The sequence below is a fragment of the Leptidea sinapis genome, chromosome 44 (assembly GCF_905404315.1).
Source record: "Leptidea sinapis chromosome 44, ilLepSina1.1, whole genome shotgun sequence".
In the NCBI taxonomy this organism is placed as follows: Eukaryota; Metazoa; Arthropoda; class Insecta; order Lepidoptera; family Pieridae; genus Leptidea; species Leptidea sinapis.
This window is the reverse complement of record NC_066308.1, coordinates 6,197,647-6,220,255: the sequence shown is the minus strand read 5'-3', so window position 1 is coordinate 6,220,255 and position 22,609 is coordinate 6,197,647. Positions and strand designations below refer to the sequence as shown.

The window sequence follows — 22,609 nt, the reverse complement described above, 5'->3', positions numbered from 1 at the left end:
TTAGTTCCTGTCATAATCTGTACTTTTGTGCCTATTACTCGTACAAAATAATTTCGATGTTTCACATCTGCCAGGCGTCCCGTGATGGCTCACAATTTTTTTTTATAATAAATGGTAACAATGTAAAATCTTACAATAAAATTTATTATTTATTACCCTGTGGGCGGTCGCTCCATTTCCAATCTGTGGTATCATTAAGAAAGTCATTTAAGTATATCGTAGTACATTGCTTTGAACATTTTCTAGGATCTTGTTGAAAACATACAACGCCCCACAAAAGACTAACTAACTATATTTAGCCAAATAGTAGTCATTATAAGTTTATGTTTGTTTCTGGTGTAGACATTATTGTTATTACAGTTTCTGGGAGAGGTAAGAGTCAAGATGTTCAGATGTTTTAGTTTGAATAATTGCATATCATGTTATTGTTTGTTGTGACAGAAACACCGATTATAGATTGTTGAATTATGGCCGCTTGTTAACACGATGAGTGCGAAACGAGGCTTGAAAAACCTCGTTAGTGTCTCGTATTTATAGCGGTAAGGAAAAACTTAGACTTTTCTGACGTGCGAGAGGCGTAACTTCTGTGTGGTATAGTCTAGTTTTTAGGTAGGTATACCTTTATACTGGATTTTTTAGGCCTACCGCACTGAATAAATAAAAGTTTAATACGGTGCGTTACGAGGTTGAGAACACCTCGTACCGCACATTTTATTTTATCTATAGAATCTAAACTAAATAATCTGCCCACAGGCGGCGGCAGATTTAGGTTAATCAACTCATTGATAGTAATAATCGCGACAAAAACCGTACAATTCGCCTTATTTGGCGCAAAAAAAATTGGCGGTGGGGTTTATTAAGCCTCGTACTGCTACAACCTCTGGTTCAAAACGAGGTTATAAACGTCCCGTAACGCAGTAATGGAAAGTACTGATAAATCAGTGACGCTGGGAACGTGTTAAAAGAACTTTGAAGCCACTCCTTAAATTCTTTCCGAAATAATTATTTTTTGTACTTGTTGTGTGAATTATGGAACCATAACTCTGAGCACATTGCCGATTGTTTGTCAAAGTTTGCTGGCGGTTCATTATGCTTGACTGCAGCGTTTTGTCATTGGGGATACGTAGCTCCATAGTCAAATAAGACATCGGACAACAGACAACTCTAGATATTTAATATTGAGATGTTTGTTGAAAAGAAAGGTCTGCCGGGGAGTGGGGAGCGTGAAACGGCTGTCAGTAGAGGTCCACTCTCGGTGGTTGGTGCTCATCGCTGGTAACCTCCTCCTCGTAGAGCTGGGGCTCGAAACTGGGGTCCAGCAGACGGGAGCTCACGATCTCCTTGTAGACGGCGGCAGACTTGCGCGCGGTTCTGGTGCGCTCCGGACTGGAGAAGTCCACCTCGTACAGTCCGAACTTCTCACTGCAAGCATATATATACGAACATAAACAAATGACGATCCAAATCAAGCCATTAACACTATTTTGGCCGCTAGCAGCTAGAGTAACGTGCATTCAGCTCCTGGTGTGACATCAAATAATTATGTGCCTGTGATTCCGCAGGACTTCCTTTAACTTGAATTCTTTAAGAAATATTCCTTCGCCAACTTTTCTTACTTTTCTGGCTGTTTAGTTTATTTATAAACCCATTCGTATATTATTAGGTACCGTACAACATATACGTTGAATCTCTGTTCAAGAACCGGAAAAGTGGACCGTTTCAAGGGAATATTCAAGATTTTCAAGCTCCCCCTTGTGGCACGCACCTGTAGCCCTGCATCCACTCGAAGTTGTCCATGAGGCTCCAGACAGCGTAGCCCTGCACCTCGGCTCCGTCCTCGACGGCAGCCAGCAGTGCGTCCAGGTAGCTCCTCAGGTACCGGATACGGTCCTCGTCAAGAAGACCACCCGTGCTCGACCAGCCGTTCTCAGTCACCAGCACTCGCGGATTGTCATACAGATTCTTTATCTCCATTAGGAGCTTATAAAACCCCCAGGGCACTTCCTGAAGTGAACAAAAGAAGAATAATTATTTCTTGTAACGTATGCATAAAATTAAAAAGTAAATTAGCGAAATTTGTTCAAAACATAACAAAGTGGACCCAAGTCATCCTGCTTGCTGGTTTTAATATAAGTAGCTGGCATTCCACTGGGCTATTTGGTAGCATCGCAAAAACAAAATAAAGGACAAGAAGGAGTTAACATTACCAGTTGATAACTGCTGGTATGCGTTTTATTTCAACAGGCTCTCTTTGTGAACGTGACTCGCAGTAAGCAAATTAATACTAAATATAAGTAATAACTGTCCAGAGCAGAGACAACTCTGACCTGTGACCATGGCCTACAGCGTGCACTCACTGTCCTGCAGCCACGACGACCCTGCCTGCTGCCACCACAGGTCCTTGACCAGCACGGAGCCCATTTCGTCCATGTATGATGGGACACCATACATTCCCTCCAGCGACGTACACTCACTGACCTGCAGCCACGACGGCGCCGCCTGCTCCCACGACGACGCCGCCTGCTCCCACGACGGGTCCTTGACCAGCACGGAGCCCATGTCGTCCATGTACGATGGGACACCATACATTCCTTCCAGCGACGTACACTCACTGACCTGCAGCCACGACGACGCCGCCTGCTGCCACGACGGGTCCTTGACCAGCATGGAGTCCATGTCATCCATGTACGACGGAACACCATACATTCCTTCCAGCGACGTACACTCACTGACCTGCAGCCACGACGACACCGCCTGCTCCCACGACGGGTCCTTGACCAGCGCGGAGCCCATGTCGTCCATGTACGATGGGACATCATACATTCCTTCCAGCGACGTACACTCACTGACCTGCATCCACGACGACGCCGCCTGCTGCCACGACGGGTCCTTGACCAGCACGGAGCCCATGTCGTCCATGTACGATGGGACACCATACATTCCTTCCAGCGACGTACACTCACTGACCTACAGCCACGACGACGCCGCCTGCTCTCACGACGGGTCCTTGACAAGCACGGAGCCCATGTCGTCCATGTACCATGGGACACCATACATTCTTTCCAGCGACGTACACTCACTGACCTACAGCCACGACGACGCCGCCTGCTCCCACGACGGGTCCTTGACCAGCACGGAGCCCATGTCGTCCATGTACGATGGGACACCATACATTCCTTCCAGCGACGTACACTCACTGACCTGCAGCCACGACGACGCCGCCTGCTGCCACGACGGGTCCTTGACCAGCACGGAGCCCATGTCGTCCATGTACGATGGGACACCATACATTCCTTCCAGCGACGTACACTCACTGACCTGCAGCCACGACGACGCCGCCTGCTGCCACGACGGGTCCTTGACCAGCACGGAGCCCATGTCGTCCATGTACGATGGGACACCATACATTCCTTCCAGCGACGTACACTCACTGACCTGCAGCCACGACGACGCCGCCTGCTGCCACGACGGGTCCTTGACCAGCACGGACCCCATGTCGTCCATGTACGATGGGACACCATACATTCCTTCCAGCGACGTACACTCACTGACCTGCAGCCACGACGACGCCGCCTGCTGCCACGACGGGTCCTTGACCAGCATGGAGTCCATGTCATCCATGTAAGACGGAACACCATACATTCCTTCCAGCGACGTACACTCACTGACCTGCAGCCACGACGACGCCGCCTGCTCCCACGACGGGTCCTTGACCAGCACGGAGCCCATGTCGTCCATGTACGATGGGACACCATACATTCCTTCCAGCGACGCATCCCGGTACGCCAGTTTACTTGTATAAGTATTTAAGCCAAAGAAATCAGCCGAGCCTTGAATTATTTTCACTTCAGCCGCGGAAAGTTCTGGAAGGCGGGAACGTTTGAAGCCTTGTTCAGCGCTTTTCATTGCTATGTTCCTTTTCAGTTCCGTTGGATAGTCCCCCGCTTTACTGAAAATGGGATGCGCGTATTGGCCCCACTGCAAGTTTACAATATAATTGATTAATTTACTAGGCGATGTAATTACTCAAAATACACTTTGGTTCTTGTGCATGTTCGCTTAGCACCAAATAAATCACAACATATCATTATTTTTAACAATTCTGTTCATTATTTTTGCAATAACCTGTACCTTAAGTACCTCCTTATATTATTCCTAAAGCTCGTTCACTATACAGCCTGGATGCGCCGCAATTATTATTTTATAAACCGCTCGGCGCGATGGCATGGCGCGCTGTACCGTTTAGTTTTCACACTCACCAGCTTGCTACACCGATTGGACGAGCCGCGCCAATTGACGTGGCGCGACGGAGTTTCGATCGTTTGGAATTCCATTTTTCCTTAACACTCCATTTCGATTGCTGGAATTTTGACATTCACGAGCGGATTTTTGAGAGTTCACGAGCCGTTTGGAGCGATGGAGTGCCCATGAATGGAGGGCTTTAGTTGCAAGACACTCATTACCACTCTCTTAAATTTAGGTACAGCTTCAGTGTTTTATAAATCATAATTTTTTTATTGAAAAGTGAAATAACAAAACACTCAAACGTCAAATAATAAGGCTCGGTTGCATCATATTACCCGTTATTGTTAAGATTAACATTATCAGTAACGCTGACTTTAACTGCAAAATGTGTTGCACCATCGTATTCTATGGCATAGCTAAAGTTAAAAAGTGACATATCAGATTAAGAACACTTACCTGCAGAATCGAGCAGTATATTTGAAATTTATTTGAAAATTTTATTTAACATTTGGAATAGCTTAACTAGAGAAGATTGAACGGTTACTGTTAACAGTTAAAGTCACGACGGCATCTAAAAATTGTCGAATGTTGTAACTCATTTTTTGCTTAACCGGAACTTTTACATGTTTTTTATTGCTAAAGTTAGTTTTTAGGTTAGTTTCAACCCAGCCCAAGTGACTTACACGAGTAAATTAAAAAGTTATTTTAAATTATTAAAAGAAACAAAAGTGTTATAATTTGAGTACAGGTGATGAATTGATTGTATGGAGATCACTGTAAATTAATTGTCACGACCTCGTTCAATCTACTAGTACCTGGACGACCGAGCCTTGCTCGGATTTTTAAGTATGTACAAAACTTGAACAAAAAAAAACTAATAGGATATCTGGATTCGAACCATGGTCTTCTGCTTTCCGAATCACCCAATGTACCATCTGAGCTATTATAGTCTTGTAAATAGTGGCGAAATTTACCTTTGTATTCTGATGTTATTGTAGCAGTTTCTCAATAATATACGGATAAAACTACATTTTTTTAAATTGAAACCTAGATTCAGATTAAATATACAAGAATTGCTCGTTTAAAGATATCTACTATAAACAAGACCCACATCAAATTGGCGAGCATCCAAAGCCGCTTGGAAGTCATCCGCCGACTCAGACGCGGGTTCGAACCAGGAGCAGCTCAGCGCGATGCCCACGCTGCCGCGCTGGCGTTCCCGGTACTCCCGGTCGTACAAGCGGTAGGCGGCGGCGTGCGCCAGGAGCACGTTCTTGGAGCATAGGTACTCCGCTATCCCCGACATGTTCACCAAAGGGGCCTTCTTGTCGGACCCGTAGCCCTCGTAACAGATCTGTTTGGGTTCATTGATCGTTATCCAATTCTTCACTCTGTCACCAAAATTATCAAACAGAGTCTTAGCATAATCGGCGAACCAGTCCACGATGGCGGGGTTGGCCCATCCTCCCAACTTCTGCAACTCTTGCGGCAGGTCCCAGTGGTACATGGTTACGAACGGGGTTATACCGTTCTGCAGCATTTCGTCGATGAGTCTGTTGTAGTAATCTATCCCGGCTCTGTTTATGTTATTCACGAAGCCGTCGGGCAGGATCCGCGGCCACGAAACAGAAAACCGGTAGAAGTCCAATCCCAGCTCGGTCATAATCTCAACGTCTCGCTTGTACATATGGTAAGAGTTAGCTGCGACGTCGCCCGTGCTGCCGTCTGCAATTGGGGATGGCTCCAGGTGCGTAGCGATATCCCAGATAGAAAGCCCTTTGCCTGGAAAATACGAATCGATTACACCAATCAGTAATTTTTTTCACTCAAAGAAGCATGGTGATATAATTTCGGATGTACATATGGAGCGTCTTCAAATATCACACCTACTGATAGAGATATTAAAAATAGTTTTTTATGTAAGAGGAGAACCACCGGTAAATCGATGTTAAGTGATCACCGTCGCCCAAATTCACCTGCAACACAAGAGGGAATCACTGGAGTGCTGCCGCGCTTTGGTTAAAGTGTACGTGCTTTTTTGAAGATACCCATGTTGTCCTGGAACCACTGCACAAGGAAGCTCATTTCATAGTTTGGTTGCACGTGGAAGAAAGATCCTTCAAAACCGCTCTGTGGAGGAACAAAAGTTTATACATATATATTATTAAAATAATGCAATCTAGTAAAATAAAACAAGGTTGAACCTTAAATTTTGTAAAAGAAGCATCAGCTTTCTAACAAAAATAGAATCTAAATCGGTTCACCCAGTCGAAAGTTCTGACGAAACAAACATTAAAAAAAACCATCTAATTGAGAACCTCTCTTTTTTAAAAATTGGTTAATAACCTTTTTACGTTCTTCCAATCGATACAAGAGAAGTATGCAAATACTCGCGTATTCTTGAGTGAGAATGATAAAATGAATGGAACAGCGAAAGAAAAAATAAGAAAATAAATATATTGCTGTTTTTTTATCTTTTTCTCCTCTGATATTTTCTGCCATCTTGGCGATAGGCACAGCCTAGCGTAATAAGCCAATTTATTGTCTCTTTGTTGGAATTTTTTTTTTTCATGTACTTTATTTTTATGATCAGTTCCATCGAACTGATCTACATGTTTGCTGACTATCCGGTGGTGAATCTATCAGCAAGGCTAGGAATGCTGTGTCTTTTCAGTCTGTTGTATATGACACTAAAAGCGCCCTCCGGCTGGGAAGCATATATGGCATGATAGTCGCAGCTGGTACTTTATGTTGTATTTGGTGATTTCCTCTTTCACAGTGTTTAGTTTTAGATCAGCATGCATCAGCATGTTGCTAATACACTGGGAAATGTTACACATGTTTCGTATTGTTTTGCTTTGAAATCATTGCAGTATTTCTACATTGCTGTTCCTTGCCGTACCCCATAGTTGAATCCCTTAGGTCCATATTGGTTTAAGTATCGCTTTGTAAATGGACATTTTGCTACTGTTTGACAAATTAGATTTGCGTCCGAGCATCCAGTACATATCTCTCACTCTAGCATCAAGTTGTTTTCGTTTGGCCCATATGTGTTTTCGCCAGGTCAGTCTGCGGTCTAGATGCATTCCTAAGTACTTAGCATCATCCGCTTGAGGAATGTTTTCGTTATACAGATGAACTGGAGGACATGATACGAAGTGTATAAGTTACTTGGACAGACTTGTTTTGATTTGCTTTTATTCTTCATTTATCGAGCCACGCTTCCTATTCCGACAGTTGTAATTGGAGGTCAGCCGAGGCCTGTACTGGGTCATCATGTACTGCTAACAGGGCTGTGTCATCAGCATAGGTTACAGTTATGTTTGTGGCATGTGTCGGCAGTATAGACAAGGTAGAGGACTGGACCCAATAGACTTCCTCGAGGTAGCAATGAGCGAATAAGGTATATTTTAGATGTATCGTTATTACATTTGATTCCGAAGCATCTGTCGGCGAGGTACGATCGAAGAATGGAGAAGAAGGAATGAGGCAGTTTTTCTTTTATGTTATACAATAATCCATCATGCCAATGTTTGTCGAACGCCTGGCCGATATCAAGAAAAACAGCAGAGCAATACTTCTTGTATATAATAACCCTGTACAAAAAAATAATATTGATATAAATTGAATGATTTGTATTAAAAAAAATTCTGGACAGAATAGAAACTTGCCATAAAGTGTCAATAATTTTGCAGTTTACGTCATAGTAACGGATATTGTTTATATTTGTTCGAAACTATGGCGTAGTTCTCTACTAAATATGTATGCTTATTAAGTCTACTCTCGTAATTCAAGTACTCCATAACAAAAGAGATCATCAATCTACTCAGTTACTAATAGATCGTGACCAGCTGTAACATCTGTCGGGGAGCCCGACACACCCCCTCGTCGTAAGACCACCATTGAGCTGTACTAGTGCTGCACATAGATGAGGGCAGCGCAGGACCGATCGTCGTGGAAATCTTTGGGGGAGGCCTTTGTCCAGCAGTGGACTTCTTCGGTTGATGTTACCTAGGCTGTTAAATACAATTGTTACCGCTACGGTTGGCGCTGCGTATGCAACTTCACCAGTTCTTAGTGAGCACCTCAGTTCGGTCAATTAGTCTACAACTAACCATCTTCGAAGGCACCTCCTTCTACCTGGTATGCAGCGGTGGAGGCGCCGAATAAGAATCCGTCTGGAAACTTCTTTATATTTCCTGAAGCTGCCGCATCCGCGAATACCAGTACAATGGCTCTGGAATACAAACAGTATATAAAATATAAAACTGACTGACTGACATAGCTGTAACCGCTGGGAGCCATAAAATTTAGCACAAAAATTGCTTGAGTGGCGTAGGAGTACACTAAGAAAGAATTTTTGAAAATTCAACCCGTAAGGGAGTGAAATAGATTACAAGGGTTTGTATGAAAGTCTTTATTCATTGGAGATATTTGCATGAAACGTTGTATGAATGTGCGGTTGAACGGCAAAAATAATGAGTTACATATTTCAGCCGTTCCCAAAATTCAACCCTAAAAAGGGTAAAATATGGGATCAATTAAAACACAGGCCCAACATTGAACATATTTACATTTAAATTTTGTTTCATAAATGCATAATTTTTTTGTTTTTAAATAAATTATTTGTTGTAAAGGAGACAATTTTTTTGTTCGAGGAATAGGTCCACCTCGAATTGCGATGTATAGTATTGAAATATAATATATTGTTCTATTCCTTATAATCTCGAGATTATCTTGGGCATGGGGAAGGGTGTGGGACGTGACTTGCGTCGATACTCTGACTCCTTCTCATGTCCGAGTTACGTCAGTTGGTGCTGGGGCTGCTGCTTCGACAGCTGAAGACAGCAACCATCGCAAGTGTGTCATACATCTTTATGCCATTTGGTATCGAGACTCTTGTCCTGTGGGGCCCAGAGGCGCGTTGAATGTACAAAGTACTATCTTGTCGCCTCAATAGTTCGGCTACTGGTAACCCAAGCGCTGGCAGCTATTTCGGTCAACGGATCAGCCTAGCTAACGCGGAAATGCTGCCAGTATTCTTGCTACGCAATGATAATTTTAATTTTATGTAATCATAATATTGCAAATATAGTTATAAGATTTGTTTTGTTTGAATAAATTTAATTGTATCTCTAAATTACAACGGTATATTTAGTTTGAAATGGTCTAACCAGAATACTGAGATATACGACAAGAATGTGTACGCCAAAATAACCTAAAAATCATAAAGATATGTTAAGGTTATTTTTACGGTACTTACAGGTATTTTTTTTAATTTTGTTCTTCAATTATTTGCTTTAATTTTTAAATTTATTTTTTTATGTTTACGGTTAAGTACCCATTACTCTGCATATGTTACCGGCCAAACCCGATTTTAGGCCAAACTAGGTTTTCCTAGGCCAATAATTCAGTTCATTCTTTAGACGATATGGCAAGCCGGTACAGAATAGGTTCTCCTATTGGCCTTTGGACAAACCCGTTTAGCCTAGGCTGAACAAGATGAGTTTAACATGAATAAGTACACCTCAGGGTAAGTTTACCCTGGTTGTCACTGTGGTGGTTACTATGTCAAACCAGTTGGTTTGACATAGTCTATACTAGTTCTGCCTCATCAAAAATTTTAAACGCCTTCAAAATGCATTGCTATGCAGATGACAGTACTGGTGATGCCATCTAAAAGGGCCATGCTGGTCTCTTTCGGGAAATCATTCACCAATGCCGCAAGAAACTAATGTATTCTATGATGTCCCCTCTTGAGAAGGTCGCGTTTATGACAAAAAAAAACCATTTCTCGTTACACCGCTCTTCGGCAAGCCTTCCCTTAAAGACTCGCAAGCAACTTGGCTTCGAAGAATGTGGGCGTCATAAATAAAGCGCAGCAATACAACCCGGCCCCACATCCTAGCGGTCTACAAAGCGCAGATCCGGCCACCGGTCCATATGGAGTACCTACTTATTGCTGTCATCTCTGGTCGGGCGCACCCCAAGTATCAGCTCGAATCATTTAACCACGTGCAACGCAGAGCTGCTCGAATTGTCGGGATCCAGTGATCTGTGAACGGCTTGATCTCTTGGTGAAGAGATATCGCTTCATGATGCGACTTCTACAGCATTTATCACGGGCAGTGTTCCGAAGAGCTGTTTGACCTGATTCCTGCCGAGTTCCACCTACGCACGTCCCAAATTAGGACATCATCCCCATCATTTGGCTGTGTGGCGTTCCTCCATAGAGCGGTTTTCCAGGGACTATCTTCAACGTAGAACCAAGCTGTGCATGTGCATCTTCACTGTGCGGTGAACAGAACCGTAAGAAGTTTCCAGAACGATGCGACTTGGATACATTTACGATTAAAAAAAAGCGCGTACACCTATACGCGTATACCTTTCTAAAAGGCCGGAAACGCTCCTGTAATTCCTCTGGTGTTGCAAGAGAATGTGGGCGGCGGTGTTCACTTAAGAGAGAGCTCAAGTCATCTGGAAGTTTTTGATATTGTATAAGTCACTGTAGTAGTTATGAAATGATGATCTTTCGAACTTTAATAAATCTAAAACTGTTTGAACTGCAAGTATGAAGTGGCGAATTCCTTTTCTGAGCATACAAAACAAGCACCTGATATGACGATTGTTAACAATCAGAAGTATAAACTCAGTTAATCTGCATATTATTATTTGTATATAATGTTTATCTACTGAATACAAGCGATTCAAACAAAGTGAATATTGATATTTATATCATTCTGTCTGTCTGTGACTCTATCGCAAGCAAACTATTCAAAATTTGCCAATGTAAAGATCATCAACCACCGTCTCCCGGATACCTGGACGATGATCATGTGATCAATGACCGGCAGTATAGCCTCCGCGGTGGTCAATGGCTGGTGACCTTCTTGTACCTGAGCCAACGATGAGTGGCCTTCAACTCTGAGGGAGAAGATCGCACCACAATCACAGCGACTGAAGCCCTCAGTCCAGATCTCTCAGGGCCTCTCATATCTCCGCACGTAGTGCGTAAGCGAATTGTGGGCTTTGTTGGGTACTGTCATAAGGACAGTGGTCGCCGGAATGCGGGCTTTAGGAACACCGCGAAAGGAAACTTAATGATTAATATTAAAGACACGCAAAAGGCTGCTTCAGTCGGCAAAACACATCCATCATCACCAACGAACCATGGCTACGCGGATGGCGTCAGCTTGAAAACAGAGTTGTGAAATTTTTATTTTTTATGCAAAAGGAGGACAAACGAGTGTACGGGTCACCTGGTGTTAAGTGATCACTACCGCCATAATCTCTTGCAACACTAGAGGAAAAATAGCGTTGCCGGCCTTTAAGAAAGGCGTACGCGCTTTTTTTGAAGGTACCCATGTTATATCGTCCCGGAAACACCATAGAAGAAAGCTCCTTGAAAATTCTAACGATTCAAAAATGTTCAACTAAACTTTTTTTTTTGAATAAATAAGTACGGGGTTGAGATGAAGAAAATTTGATAAAAAATACTTCCAACGAACCAGCCCCCACTCACCCCAGCAGCGGCTGCCACCTCCAGCTCAGCACACGCGCCATACCTGCGACACAGACACTCACTACTGGCAGTTCCGAGCGCGCGCGCTTTATCTCTGAAACTGATGGAGCGCCCGACGCTGAAACAATACGACATACCGACAGGTACCGTGCCGTGCCGGATGTGTTACGTATCGCGGGCGGCGCGGTGACGTTCCTCGTGTGTTGATGCGGATGATGCTCAAACTCCGCGGCACCCATTGCATGATGAGGTCACGGCACTCGCTGATACAATCGTTGTTGAAATTGTTTACTAAACATCAACACATGATCCAATCATTCTGACCAGACGAACTGGAACGTGAACCGAATTACTAATTAATAAGTATATCATATCTGGCAACGAGGATGGGATAGTGGATAAAACGATCGCTCCTTACCATCCCGCTGCTAACGGACAAGCCGAACGCTTCGTCCAAACAGTTAAAAGATCATTGCACAAGTTAGAGGGGGAGAGTGGTGGGATACTACACTTCCGTCCGTACTGTTAGAATGTTCCTTCGTGCCACACTGGTCATGTCCGGAGACTCCACATATACACTGATGTTTGGAAGAGAAGTCAGAACCCGACTTGCGGCCAAGATAAGAGCCCGGCCTAAGGCAGCACCCAGAAGTCAAGGAGAACAAGTGAGAGAGTTTGTTGTTGGCAGTAGAGTGCCAGCTCGCAACTACAAAGTGGGAGTTTGGTACAGTGACTCGCCGGATTGGTCCTCCACTACCAGATAGAGATGGATAGCGGACGTATATGGATCCGCCACCTGGACCAGTTGCCTCCGGCGCCCTTAATTCCTGGAAATCGCGAGGGAGGCGTGTCATAGGTTTCTTAGTTACCTTTGTTTGACTTCCGTCACTTGTCATTCAATTATCAGAAAATAATGCTTTGATTACTAATTAATAAGTATATAATAAAACCAAACGTTCCTGTCTCCTAGAGCCTTCAAACGTCATTCACAATTTACAGACAAAGAACTAACGCATCCCGGTGACCGGCACCCGGCCAAAGTTATTGGATTAATGGTTAACCAACTTTTAACTAATGTGGTGCCACCACATGGATCGTCGGCCGTCGCACATTGTACTTCTCAAGGTACGGACGACGCGGATCCTCGAACAAAAATGTATTCCTGAAATTTAAAGGCAGTGCCGAAGAAGCACATGGAAAGTAAAATAGAATTGAAACAATATGTACAGTCTACAATTTATAAAAAAAAACTGTTTCCACTCAACCCAAGTAAATTACAATTTACCAACACGGACTAATAAAAAGAGAAGGACTCCGCGCCATGATATTAGCAAGTGAAGCACCCTTATGCTAGTGTGTGTGGGGTTACTGGGTATACCAGTTACACAATTTTTTCTACCTTAAATAATCATATATCCACAAATACTAATATTATTGTTTGACACTTATTCACAACGCACGACGGCATTTTTAAAACGTTTTATTGCGACGCAAACTGATCTGTCACAGACGATGGCAAATCTCATAGTAGCGGCCGATCGGCTTGTATTAGCGTAAGTGTATGCGTGGAGCTATGTATTTACACGTTTACCGGCTTATTTTGGTGCCTCACTGTTATGTAAGGCGACACGGAGGCCTTATTTTTTTACTCGTCCGTGTTAACCAAAAACCAATTAAGTAAATAATGAACTGCAGTGAAACGTAGACATAATTAATGATTAAGATGTCGCCAAAAAGAGGAAATGATGTCAGATATTGAGTAAACATTAACTTGTAATACTTACTGTTTGAAATAGAACCCATTTTAAAGAGTAACTGATTCCAATCTGATCCAGTCACATGTCCTCTTGATTGGAGTACAACATGTGGTCCCAGAGTTAGTTACAGCTTAAAGAAATCACTCTAAAAGCCGGATCCGTTTCTTCTTTAATGTTCAAGTATAACTTACATAACGTGATACTTAAAAACTTATCAAATGATTCATATGGAAACTAGAAAATAATTATATTATAGCTATGCCCTGAAAGGCCTGAATATTCCTTTGACAATAACAGCTCTCCTGAAGAGAAAATGTAGTAAATGTTGTGTTTCGTAAAATTTACTTACCTAGTCTTGCCATAAATACAGAAACAAAGAAAAAAAAATTCTATTGCAAATAACATTTGCTACTTTTACAGTGTGTTAGTTTAATTAATAAATATAAAAAAATTTAAAATATAAAATTGTGTTCTTTTGTTAATAACAAAAATGAAACTGATTATAAATGTCGCTAAAGATAGAAATATTACTAGGTACTGTTAGAAAGGAATAACTAAGATAAAGTTCTACCTCTATCCTTTCTAACAGTTGTACTAATGCAAAGCATTCTTAAAATCATTTCAAGCGAACTTGCAACAAAATCTACACTAACTAAAATCAAAAGGTAACATCTTTGATTTCGTTAATGTGAGGTTAAAATTCTGAACAAACAGCTGTCATATTCCAATTTTCGTTCGCAACGTAAATGAATTAGAATAGGTTTAGAAATTCGGAATGTCAAGCAATGACGTTCGGGACGAAAATTCGGAACGAATGGAACCGTATATAATAGAAAGTAAGCTAAACTTACTTAGTGAAGTAAAGATCAACTCATTACGATTAGCGATAACCAATGAAAGTAGAACATCTCGCCTCTGAGTGTAACGGGGTCTTATAAGAGAAACAACATAATATTATATTCTTTTAGAATCAACATAAACATTGATTGACATGTTTTTTCCACAATGTTATCATTGATCTGATTGTGAGCGCAGGTGCTCGTAATCTTAACTCTACGTCAATATCTGCTACGAGGCCAGCCCGGCAGCCGGAGCCTGTGGAGCGATGTACCTTCTGAGATAATGGACACATGTAATAATAATTGAATGTGTGGACGGTTTTATCGGGCTCTTTCCTTAGTCTGGCCATAAATACTGTTACAATTAAAAATAAACAAAATATTACATTTGAATTTGGAATTCATTGAGTTTTTTCATTTTGGCGCCAATACATTGTACAATATTTTGCGATAGATAAAGAGAACCGAATCGCTGTGATTGCATTTCATAAAGTAGGTATGGAGCCAAATGCAATTGCAACTCTCCATACGCTTGGTATTAGTAAAATTTTTGTATACCGGGCTATTAATATGTACAATGAGACCTCCTCTGATTGTGACAGAAAAATATGTGGTCGTCCACGTAGTGTTCGTACGAAAAAGGTGTTCAAAGCAGTAAGGGAAAGAATTCGAAGAAATCATATCCGAAAGCAAAATATTTTATTTCCGGAGATGAAGATAGCACCTAGAATAGCGTATTTTAAAAGATGACTCAGGACTTGCAGCCTATTAGAGACGTACTGGTAATTCCTTTAATGATAATTTAAGAAAGAAGAAGCGGTACGTAAAGGGAGGTCACAGAAAAAAAGTATAACTTCTTGCGTGCATACATAATGTTTCATCAAAGAAAAATTATTTATGGCAAGCAATTATTTAAGGATAATGCCATCCCTCCAATAAAATACCTATCTTTTATGGTACTTTTAAGTAATTGGTCTACCTACAAGTGATCCAATTCCCCTTGGGGTGACGATCCGTATAATTTCTGCACAACTTTATAACACATTAATGTATTTTTTTAAATCTTGTTTTATCTGTTTTTAAAATCTGACAGTTATTCAATCGTACTCACTCCCCTTACTAAACAGTTTGTAAGCCCTGCCCTGGTGGGCAAACTATGCCATTAGTATGGTATAGTTTTAGTTGCGCTATTTTAAAGCGTCAGAAATGCTTCCCTGTTTTATATGCGTTTGGTGGTCCCATGTATATCTGTTTATATAGGTATTTACACGTATTACTTTAGGTAGACTCTATAGTTAGCTATCTACCTTAATACTATAAAATTTATTTTTTATATACGAGAAACGAGTTAGCCTGATTTTATGTGATCACTGCCACCTACATTCTCTTGCAACACCAGAAAAATCACAGGGGCGTTGCCGGCCTAAAGGTGTACGTGCTTGGTAACACCAGAGGAATCACAGGAGCGTTGCCGGCCTTTTAGAAAGGTGTACGTGCTTTTTTTGAAGGTGCCCATATCGTATCATCCTGGAAACACCGTATAAGGAAGCTCATTCCACAGCTTGGTTGTACGTGGAAGAAGTTAACACAGCCAGCCGGCCACACACCAGACGCCACACATTCATATGGTGGCGATGATATTGTAATTTGTCAGGTCGTGCGAAACGTGGAATTCGGGACTCGTCGGTACACATCGACGACCCTGTGATAAATGCGGTAGAAGACACACAATGAAGCGACTTATTAAAGTGACGAAAACTTGAAATCTTTGATACTAGCATCATCATTCTATAGCGATATACTTAATATTGCTGATAAAATACATCTTACTCTGACGCAGGGGAGACGAGGGTAGTTGAAACAATTTTAACATTTTATTTCATATACCAAATGCTATACACAAAAATCGTATGATATTAGCACCAGTCGATACGTCATTCTTTACACTTGCAAATGACTAAAATAAAGAAATTATAAGCGGTAAATATTGTGGTGGCAATAGGACTTAGCCGTAACAAGTGATCTTGTTTCAACTCTAATCATACCGAGGTAAGATGAAATAGGGGTCGAGGAGAGTTGGAATATATGATTTTTGGAATATATTAAGGGCTGCAAAATAAAAGTGATGGTACTTTTCTAGTTCGAAACAAACTTTGTTCAGGTTGTAACTAGAAGCCACGGACACATTTCGTACGTTGAGAAGAACAAAAGCATAAGTGTAAAAAGTATATTTTACAGGAGAGTTAAAAAACTATTTAAATTGGAATACCTTTTTATTTACTTGGATATTAGCAATTATTTTCTGTGTAATCCATAAAACTACTTTTTTTGTCATTATATTTTTGTCATAAGTAAAAATACACAAATAACAAATTTTAACACTACTTATGTAATAATAAACGACTACTATTTGTAAGAAATATGAAAAAAATTTTGCTAATGTGTTGTTCTTTACGATGATGTAAACACCAACAAATCGACATAAGTCCACTTATGCTTTTGTTCTCCTCAAGGTACGATCTCTGTCGCACAGTTACTTCTTCTGCTGTGAGATCATACTATCGCGACTCGCCAAACCCTTGGCACTCTTTTATAATCAGTATGCATTCTAAAACAAAATAAATAAATTAAATCTACAAAAAATAACTTTTTTTGCACCCGTTATTTATTGCATGCTGACTGATATAAAATTAAAAACAAGTAGAGTTGTAACAGCCTGTCTCACATCCCATTAGTATGAAAAAACCTTAAAATTTTTATTTAATCCACAATCAATAAGCAAATAAGTATACAGAAATCAATTGTAAGTATCATATAATAAATCTTTAGTTAATGAGCTCTCAAAACATATGTAGCTTAAACCATAATACAAAAAATATATCAAAATTATAGGCATCGTAAAAAAAACTAAAAACTTACATTTCACAATTTTTGACAAATGCCATGCAGATCTCCAACCGCGAGATTTATGCCAATGACGCGAAATGACACGTCAGCCAGCGGAGGGAAATGATTGAAAAGCGACGTTGCCAACTTGATAACGTTCTTAAATTCAGAAACCGGTACTGTTTCAAATCCCCTCGGTCTCCTTATCGTATATCAGTCTAGATCTTTTATAACCTATTGTTTCGTTACAAAGTAATAACTGCACAATACTGAGATAAAGAAACAGATGTCGCTATTTATTGCTCTTCGGTATAGTTTCAAGTCCAAGTCCCAGATGTGACCTGACAAAAGCGGTGTGTAACATTCAGTACAGATGCAATTTCTTAAACTAGTTTCCCTGCCTTAAAATGTTACCACGCATTCTTAGTCATATTATGATTTATTAATGATACTGTACGATTTCGTTTGCTCGGGATTAAGCAGTATAAGAACACTCACCATTACTGTATTACTAACCACTTTATTTACACTCAAGTACACAGTATATATATCTTCAAACTCGGAGTGTTGTATAAGCTCAATAATAAAAATAAACTTGCTCATATCCTATATTACGTATTAACCAATGTCAACGCGACCCAAGTAGAGTCTAGCGCCATCTATTATTCTTGTGCGAAAACAATACTAATTGAACAGATGCGATCAAAGTGGGCTCAGAATGTGAGTTCACTTTCCAGGATTACCCCCAGATCTCTTCAACTCCTTTTAATTTTGTGTCATATATCTCATTATTATACAGTATTGGGTTAGATTTTCTTGAAAAACTTATGGCACAACATTTATCAATATTTATAGTGAGACCATTTTTGACGCAGTAATTACCAAGTTTATTCAAGTCAGTTTGGAAGAGGATGCTATCATCTGAACTCTTACTTTTTGTAAATATTTAATTACCATCAGCGAATAGAAGAGAGCTTGTATTCCAAAATATGTTGTCTATATCCGTTGATCAAAATATTGAATAATAAAGGGCCAAGTTGAGATCCTTGGGGAACGCCAGAAGTAATGGGGACAAAATTTGAAGTTTGGCCTTTAATCGTAACTGCTTGAGTTCTATGTTTTTTTTTATGGAATAGGACAAACGAGCGTACGGGTCCTGGTGTTAAGTGATCACCGCCGCCCATAATCTCTTGCAATACCAGAGGAATCACAGGAGCGTTGCCGGCCTTTAAGGAAGGAGTACGCGCTTTTTTTTGAAGTTACCCATGTAGTATCGTCGCGGAAACACCGCACAAGGAAGATCATTCCACAGCTTTGTAGTACGTGGAAGACAGCTTCAAGGATGAAAATCGCACTGTGTAGGACCGCCACACATCCAGATGGTGGGGATGATATCCTAACTTGTGGCTTGTCATGCGAAGGTGGAATTCGGCGGCAGGAATCAGGTTAAACAACTCTTCCGAACACTCCCCGTGATAAATGCGGTAGAAGACACACAATGAAGCATCTCTACGCAACGCCAAGTGATCCTGTCGTTCACAGAGCCCTGGACCCCGACAATTCGAGCTGCTCTACGGTCGGTGCTGCCGACCCTTAGTAAAAATTAAAAAAAAATATTGTTAACACTAATAAGTTATGTTTCAACTGCAGAAGCAGGTGTTGAACTTATCAACAATATATTTGAGGCTTGGGAGGAATCACAGAATGCACTTGGTATGTTCTGTGATTTATTTAAAGCTTTCTAACCTTATAGTATAAAAACCTATGGTAGTATTGTTTGTGGAAGACACATCCCTGATATTTAAAGTTAAAAGACACCAGGTTATACACAAGTTATACATAAGGAAGTTCATAGTACATAAGAACGATATTGTATCTGACATCGTGTACTGGTTTAAAGCTAATAACCTAATGTCAAATAGCAAGAAAACGAAATATATAAAACTAGCTGACTCGACAGACGTTGATCTACAAATAATAAAAAGAAATACTGTTTTATAGGAATTTGCCAACTAAATTCTCTCATAGAAAATATGTCCATACAAAACAAATATTGAAAACAAAAATAAGTATGGGTCCCAAATTGAAATAAAAACTATCCTATCTCTCAAGTTGTACTAAACTGCACTCCATGAAGTAATCCCCATTAAAATCCGTACATTAGTTTAGGATTCCATCACGGACAAACTACGTAACACGTAATTTATATATAATAAGATTTACCGTACCAAATGTCAAAAACATAAATGCCAGTTTTGTTCTTATTTCTGCAGCATACACGGTTAAAACGATTAAATAATTAACCGAATTTAAAATAATTAATTAATTAACCGACGTAGATATGGCACGGCTAGCTTACTTTAGTTATTTTCATAGTATTATGTCCTATGGTATATTGCTATGGGGCAGTGCTGCCGATATCAATACCATCTTAGTGCTGCAGAAGAGGTCTATTTTCGCTATTTATAACCTAAACCTACCTATAGTTCCTAAAGAATTATTGAGAGCAATATTTAAAGAAATAAACATCTTGTTTGTTGCCTCTCAATATATTCTTGATAGTGTAATGTATGTTCATAGGCACATAAGTGAATTTGCTAGAAAGTGTCATAACCATAATGTTAACTCCAGGAACAAAGCTAAACGTATAATACCAATACTACTTGGCTAAGTCGAGCTAGTAAGTGTATTGTGGGGCGTTGTATATTATTATGCTTTACAAGAAGATCCCAGATAATGTTCAAAACAAATGTTTTTTTAATGAAAATAAGGGACGATACGAAGAAGACGTTCAGCAAATATTATGAAATTATAATGATGTAGAAATTCAAAAGAATTGTTTAAAATCGTTTGTGTGGTAAAAGTTACTATAACATTTAAATGACTTTCTTAACGATACCACTAGAATAGAGCGACCGCCCACAGACTATTAGATAATATTTTTTTTACATTGTAACGATATTTTTATATTTAAAAATAGAAGCCCGCTGAATTTCTTACGTCCGTTCTTCTCAGGTCTGAGGCATACTTATGGGAACTCCTTTTCCTGTTGCTAAAAACCTTAGAGTGGCCACTAATCTATCATGGGATGAAAAAGCATTTCTCATAATAGTGTCATGCTTTTCAATTATTGGCGATACCATGGACAGCAGATGTACAAAAAGGTATAAATATATGTAACTAAGTATAAATAAGTATCACTTAGGAAATGTCTATAGTTCCTTCAATAAATTAATATGGGAATGAGCTTCTCTTTCCATTAGTCATTCTTTATACCAGATACGAGTTAACTTATTTATGTTTTTTTTCCCTTTTGCTCTTTTGCCGCGTAAAAAACCTTCAACTGCTAACGTGTCCTCCTTCGAAGTCATAGCTAAACGAATGATTATCGTACAGTTTTCTAGTAGCGGTTGTGAGCACTACGAAAACTGTACAGTTTAGACTGTACCTACGTTACGATCGTCATAATTTTTCGTAAGGTCTGTAAGCCCCTAGTAATAGAGAATATAATAATATGTTATATTATTTACTCTACAGATCGTTCACCGTAAGATGCCCCTGCCTCAGGAATTGGCAGCATTGTCTACGGTGTTGCCAAAATATATTACAAATAGCATTTACCCTACTGGGTGATTGGTGGCTGCCGGAAAAATTAATGATTAAATAGATTATGACATAATTTAAATTTTAAAGTCTTTGTTGATTTTTTTTTCTGACATACTGCTTTCATTTCCGAGTTCAATTATGAAATTATCAGCAATATTATCTTTTCAGCCATTACGTTCACTAAGTTTGTCTTCTAAATTTTGCCAATCCTGGCGAACTATAGATCAAAAAGCATCTTCAGTTAACTTCACTATATTCGCAGCTTTTTGGCCGACATTATTGTTAGCTACTTAGAAGACTTCATATAAACTGAATTCAATTTAAGTCGCAGTTGTAGGGGGGAGATATCAATAATTGGTGAGCCTCATAAATCAGCAATTCTTTGTGATCTTTTATAATTTGATAAAGTTCTGCTTTCAGTATTTTTTGTAAATAAGATAATCCCCTTTTTATAATCCAATTTTTCAATTGCAGTTTTGAGGAACTGTGCTTTATTTACTTGTATCGTTTAATAGGGATCGTTATCCATCACGAATAAGGAGTTCGGAGGCAAATTGCGTATAAGTTTCTCTGATAACTATTTCATAAAACTTGTCCTATTCATATCGTTATGGTCCTTTGATTTACTTTGTGATTAAACAATCAATTGAACATTAGTAATAAGCCCCATTTATCTACCTGCATTAATAATAATCGCTTTCCAACAGAACCACATGTTAGTACTCTGTCCTCTCTTTTTGCCGATATTTTTTCACTGCATGTGATGCATGAATGCATGTTTCATCTAAGAAAACTATTGGTCGACTACGGACCATGCAACTATGTCGTGTTTTTCCAGTTCCAACCACACTTTTATACTGATATCCCATTCATTTTATAATTTTCGAAAAAGACGTTCGACCTCCACCAAACTTTGTGATTCTTTAATTCTACGAGTAATTTATTCAACGTAGGAACAACTTTTCTGACAGTATACATTTCATGGATTTTATATCTTAATGCGTCAAAATAAATCAAAATCTACCGTTTTAAGTTTCTGTCGATGTTTTCCAGGAGATTTGAGTTTTTAAGAGGCAGCAACTTGACTTTCTTTAGATATTCTAGTCATGGTTTTTCGTGATATGCCTGAAATAGACACAAAATTTATATCATTTTTTAAATTAGATATTTATAAAAACATAAAGAAGGAAGAGAAATAATTTAAATTTACTGATACATTTTTATTACTTTTACAGTATGTCTCTACTAAATAAATATTTGTTTCTATTTCAAATTATTTACATATGAGTTAATAATTAATAACACTATTTATACAAGAAATAATAAAATAAAACTTAATTAATCCAATAAAATTAATTAATTACAAATAGTAAATATCATTAAGAACGCTGTGGGCAGGTAAGGTGCGCATGAAGCTGGCAGCATTACCTCTTTCAATGGCCAAACTTATCCTTTGAAAGAGGTATGTACCAGATCTAGGGTCACCTGTTAAATCGGTTAGACGCCTGGATAACTCTTTTATGAGTTTTTGTGCCGATGAACCCATTGTCTCCACCCCAAAGGGAACAAATATGTATCCATCACCGAGTGATGCATATTTCCTCCGTCGCTGCATTATTATTATTACACTGGCCTTCAAAAGTAAGTATCACAGTTTTAAAATTGGGATAACGTTTTAAGTTCACAAGATATACTTTCGAAATAAAAAGGACTCCAAAGAGAATTTAATTTTGTACATAAAAACTATATAGTCG

At 39.7% G+C, this 22,609-nt stretch overlaps 1 protein-coding gene and 1 pseudogene across 1 annotated transcript; both read right to left on the bottom strand.

The window, feature by feature from the left end:
* Positions 1–1,153: 1,153 nt before the first annotated feature.
* On the bottom strand, positions 1,154–11,882 carry LOC126977250 (myrosinase 1-like). Its single transcript, XM_050825986.1, has 6 exons — positions 11,768–11,882; positions 8,361–8,482; positions 5,357–6,027; positions 3,670–3,978; positions 1,766–2,004; positions 1,154–1,422 (listed from the first exon to the last, which is right to left on the bottom strand). Exons 1-6 carry the CDS (start codon positions 11,806–11,808, stop codon positions 1,236–1,238), a joined length of 1,569 nt encoding a protein of 522 aa, XP_050681943.1. The 5' UTR covers positions 11,809–11,882; the 3' UTR covers positions 1,154–1,235.
* A 9,047-nt stretch (positions 11,883–20,929) lies between these two features.
* LOC126977202 (uncharacterized) lies at positions 20,930–21,841 on the bottom strand (annotated as a pseudogene).
* Positions 21,842–22,609: the final 768 nt, after the last annotated feature.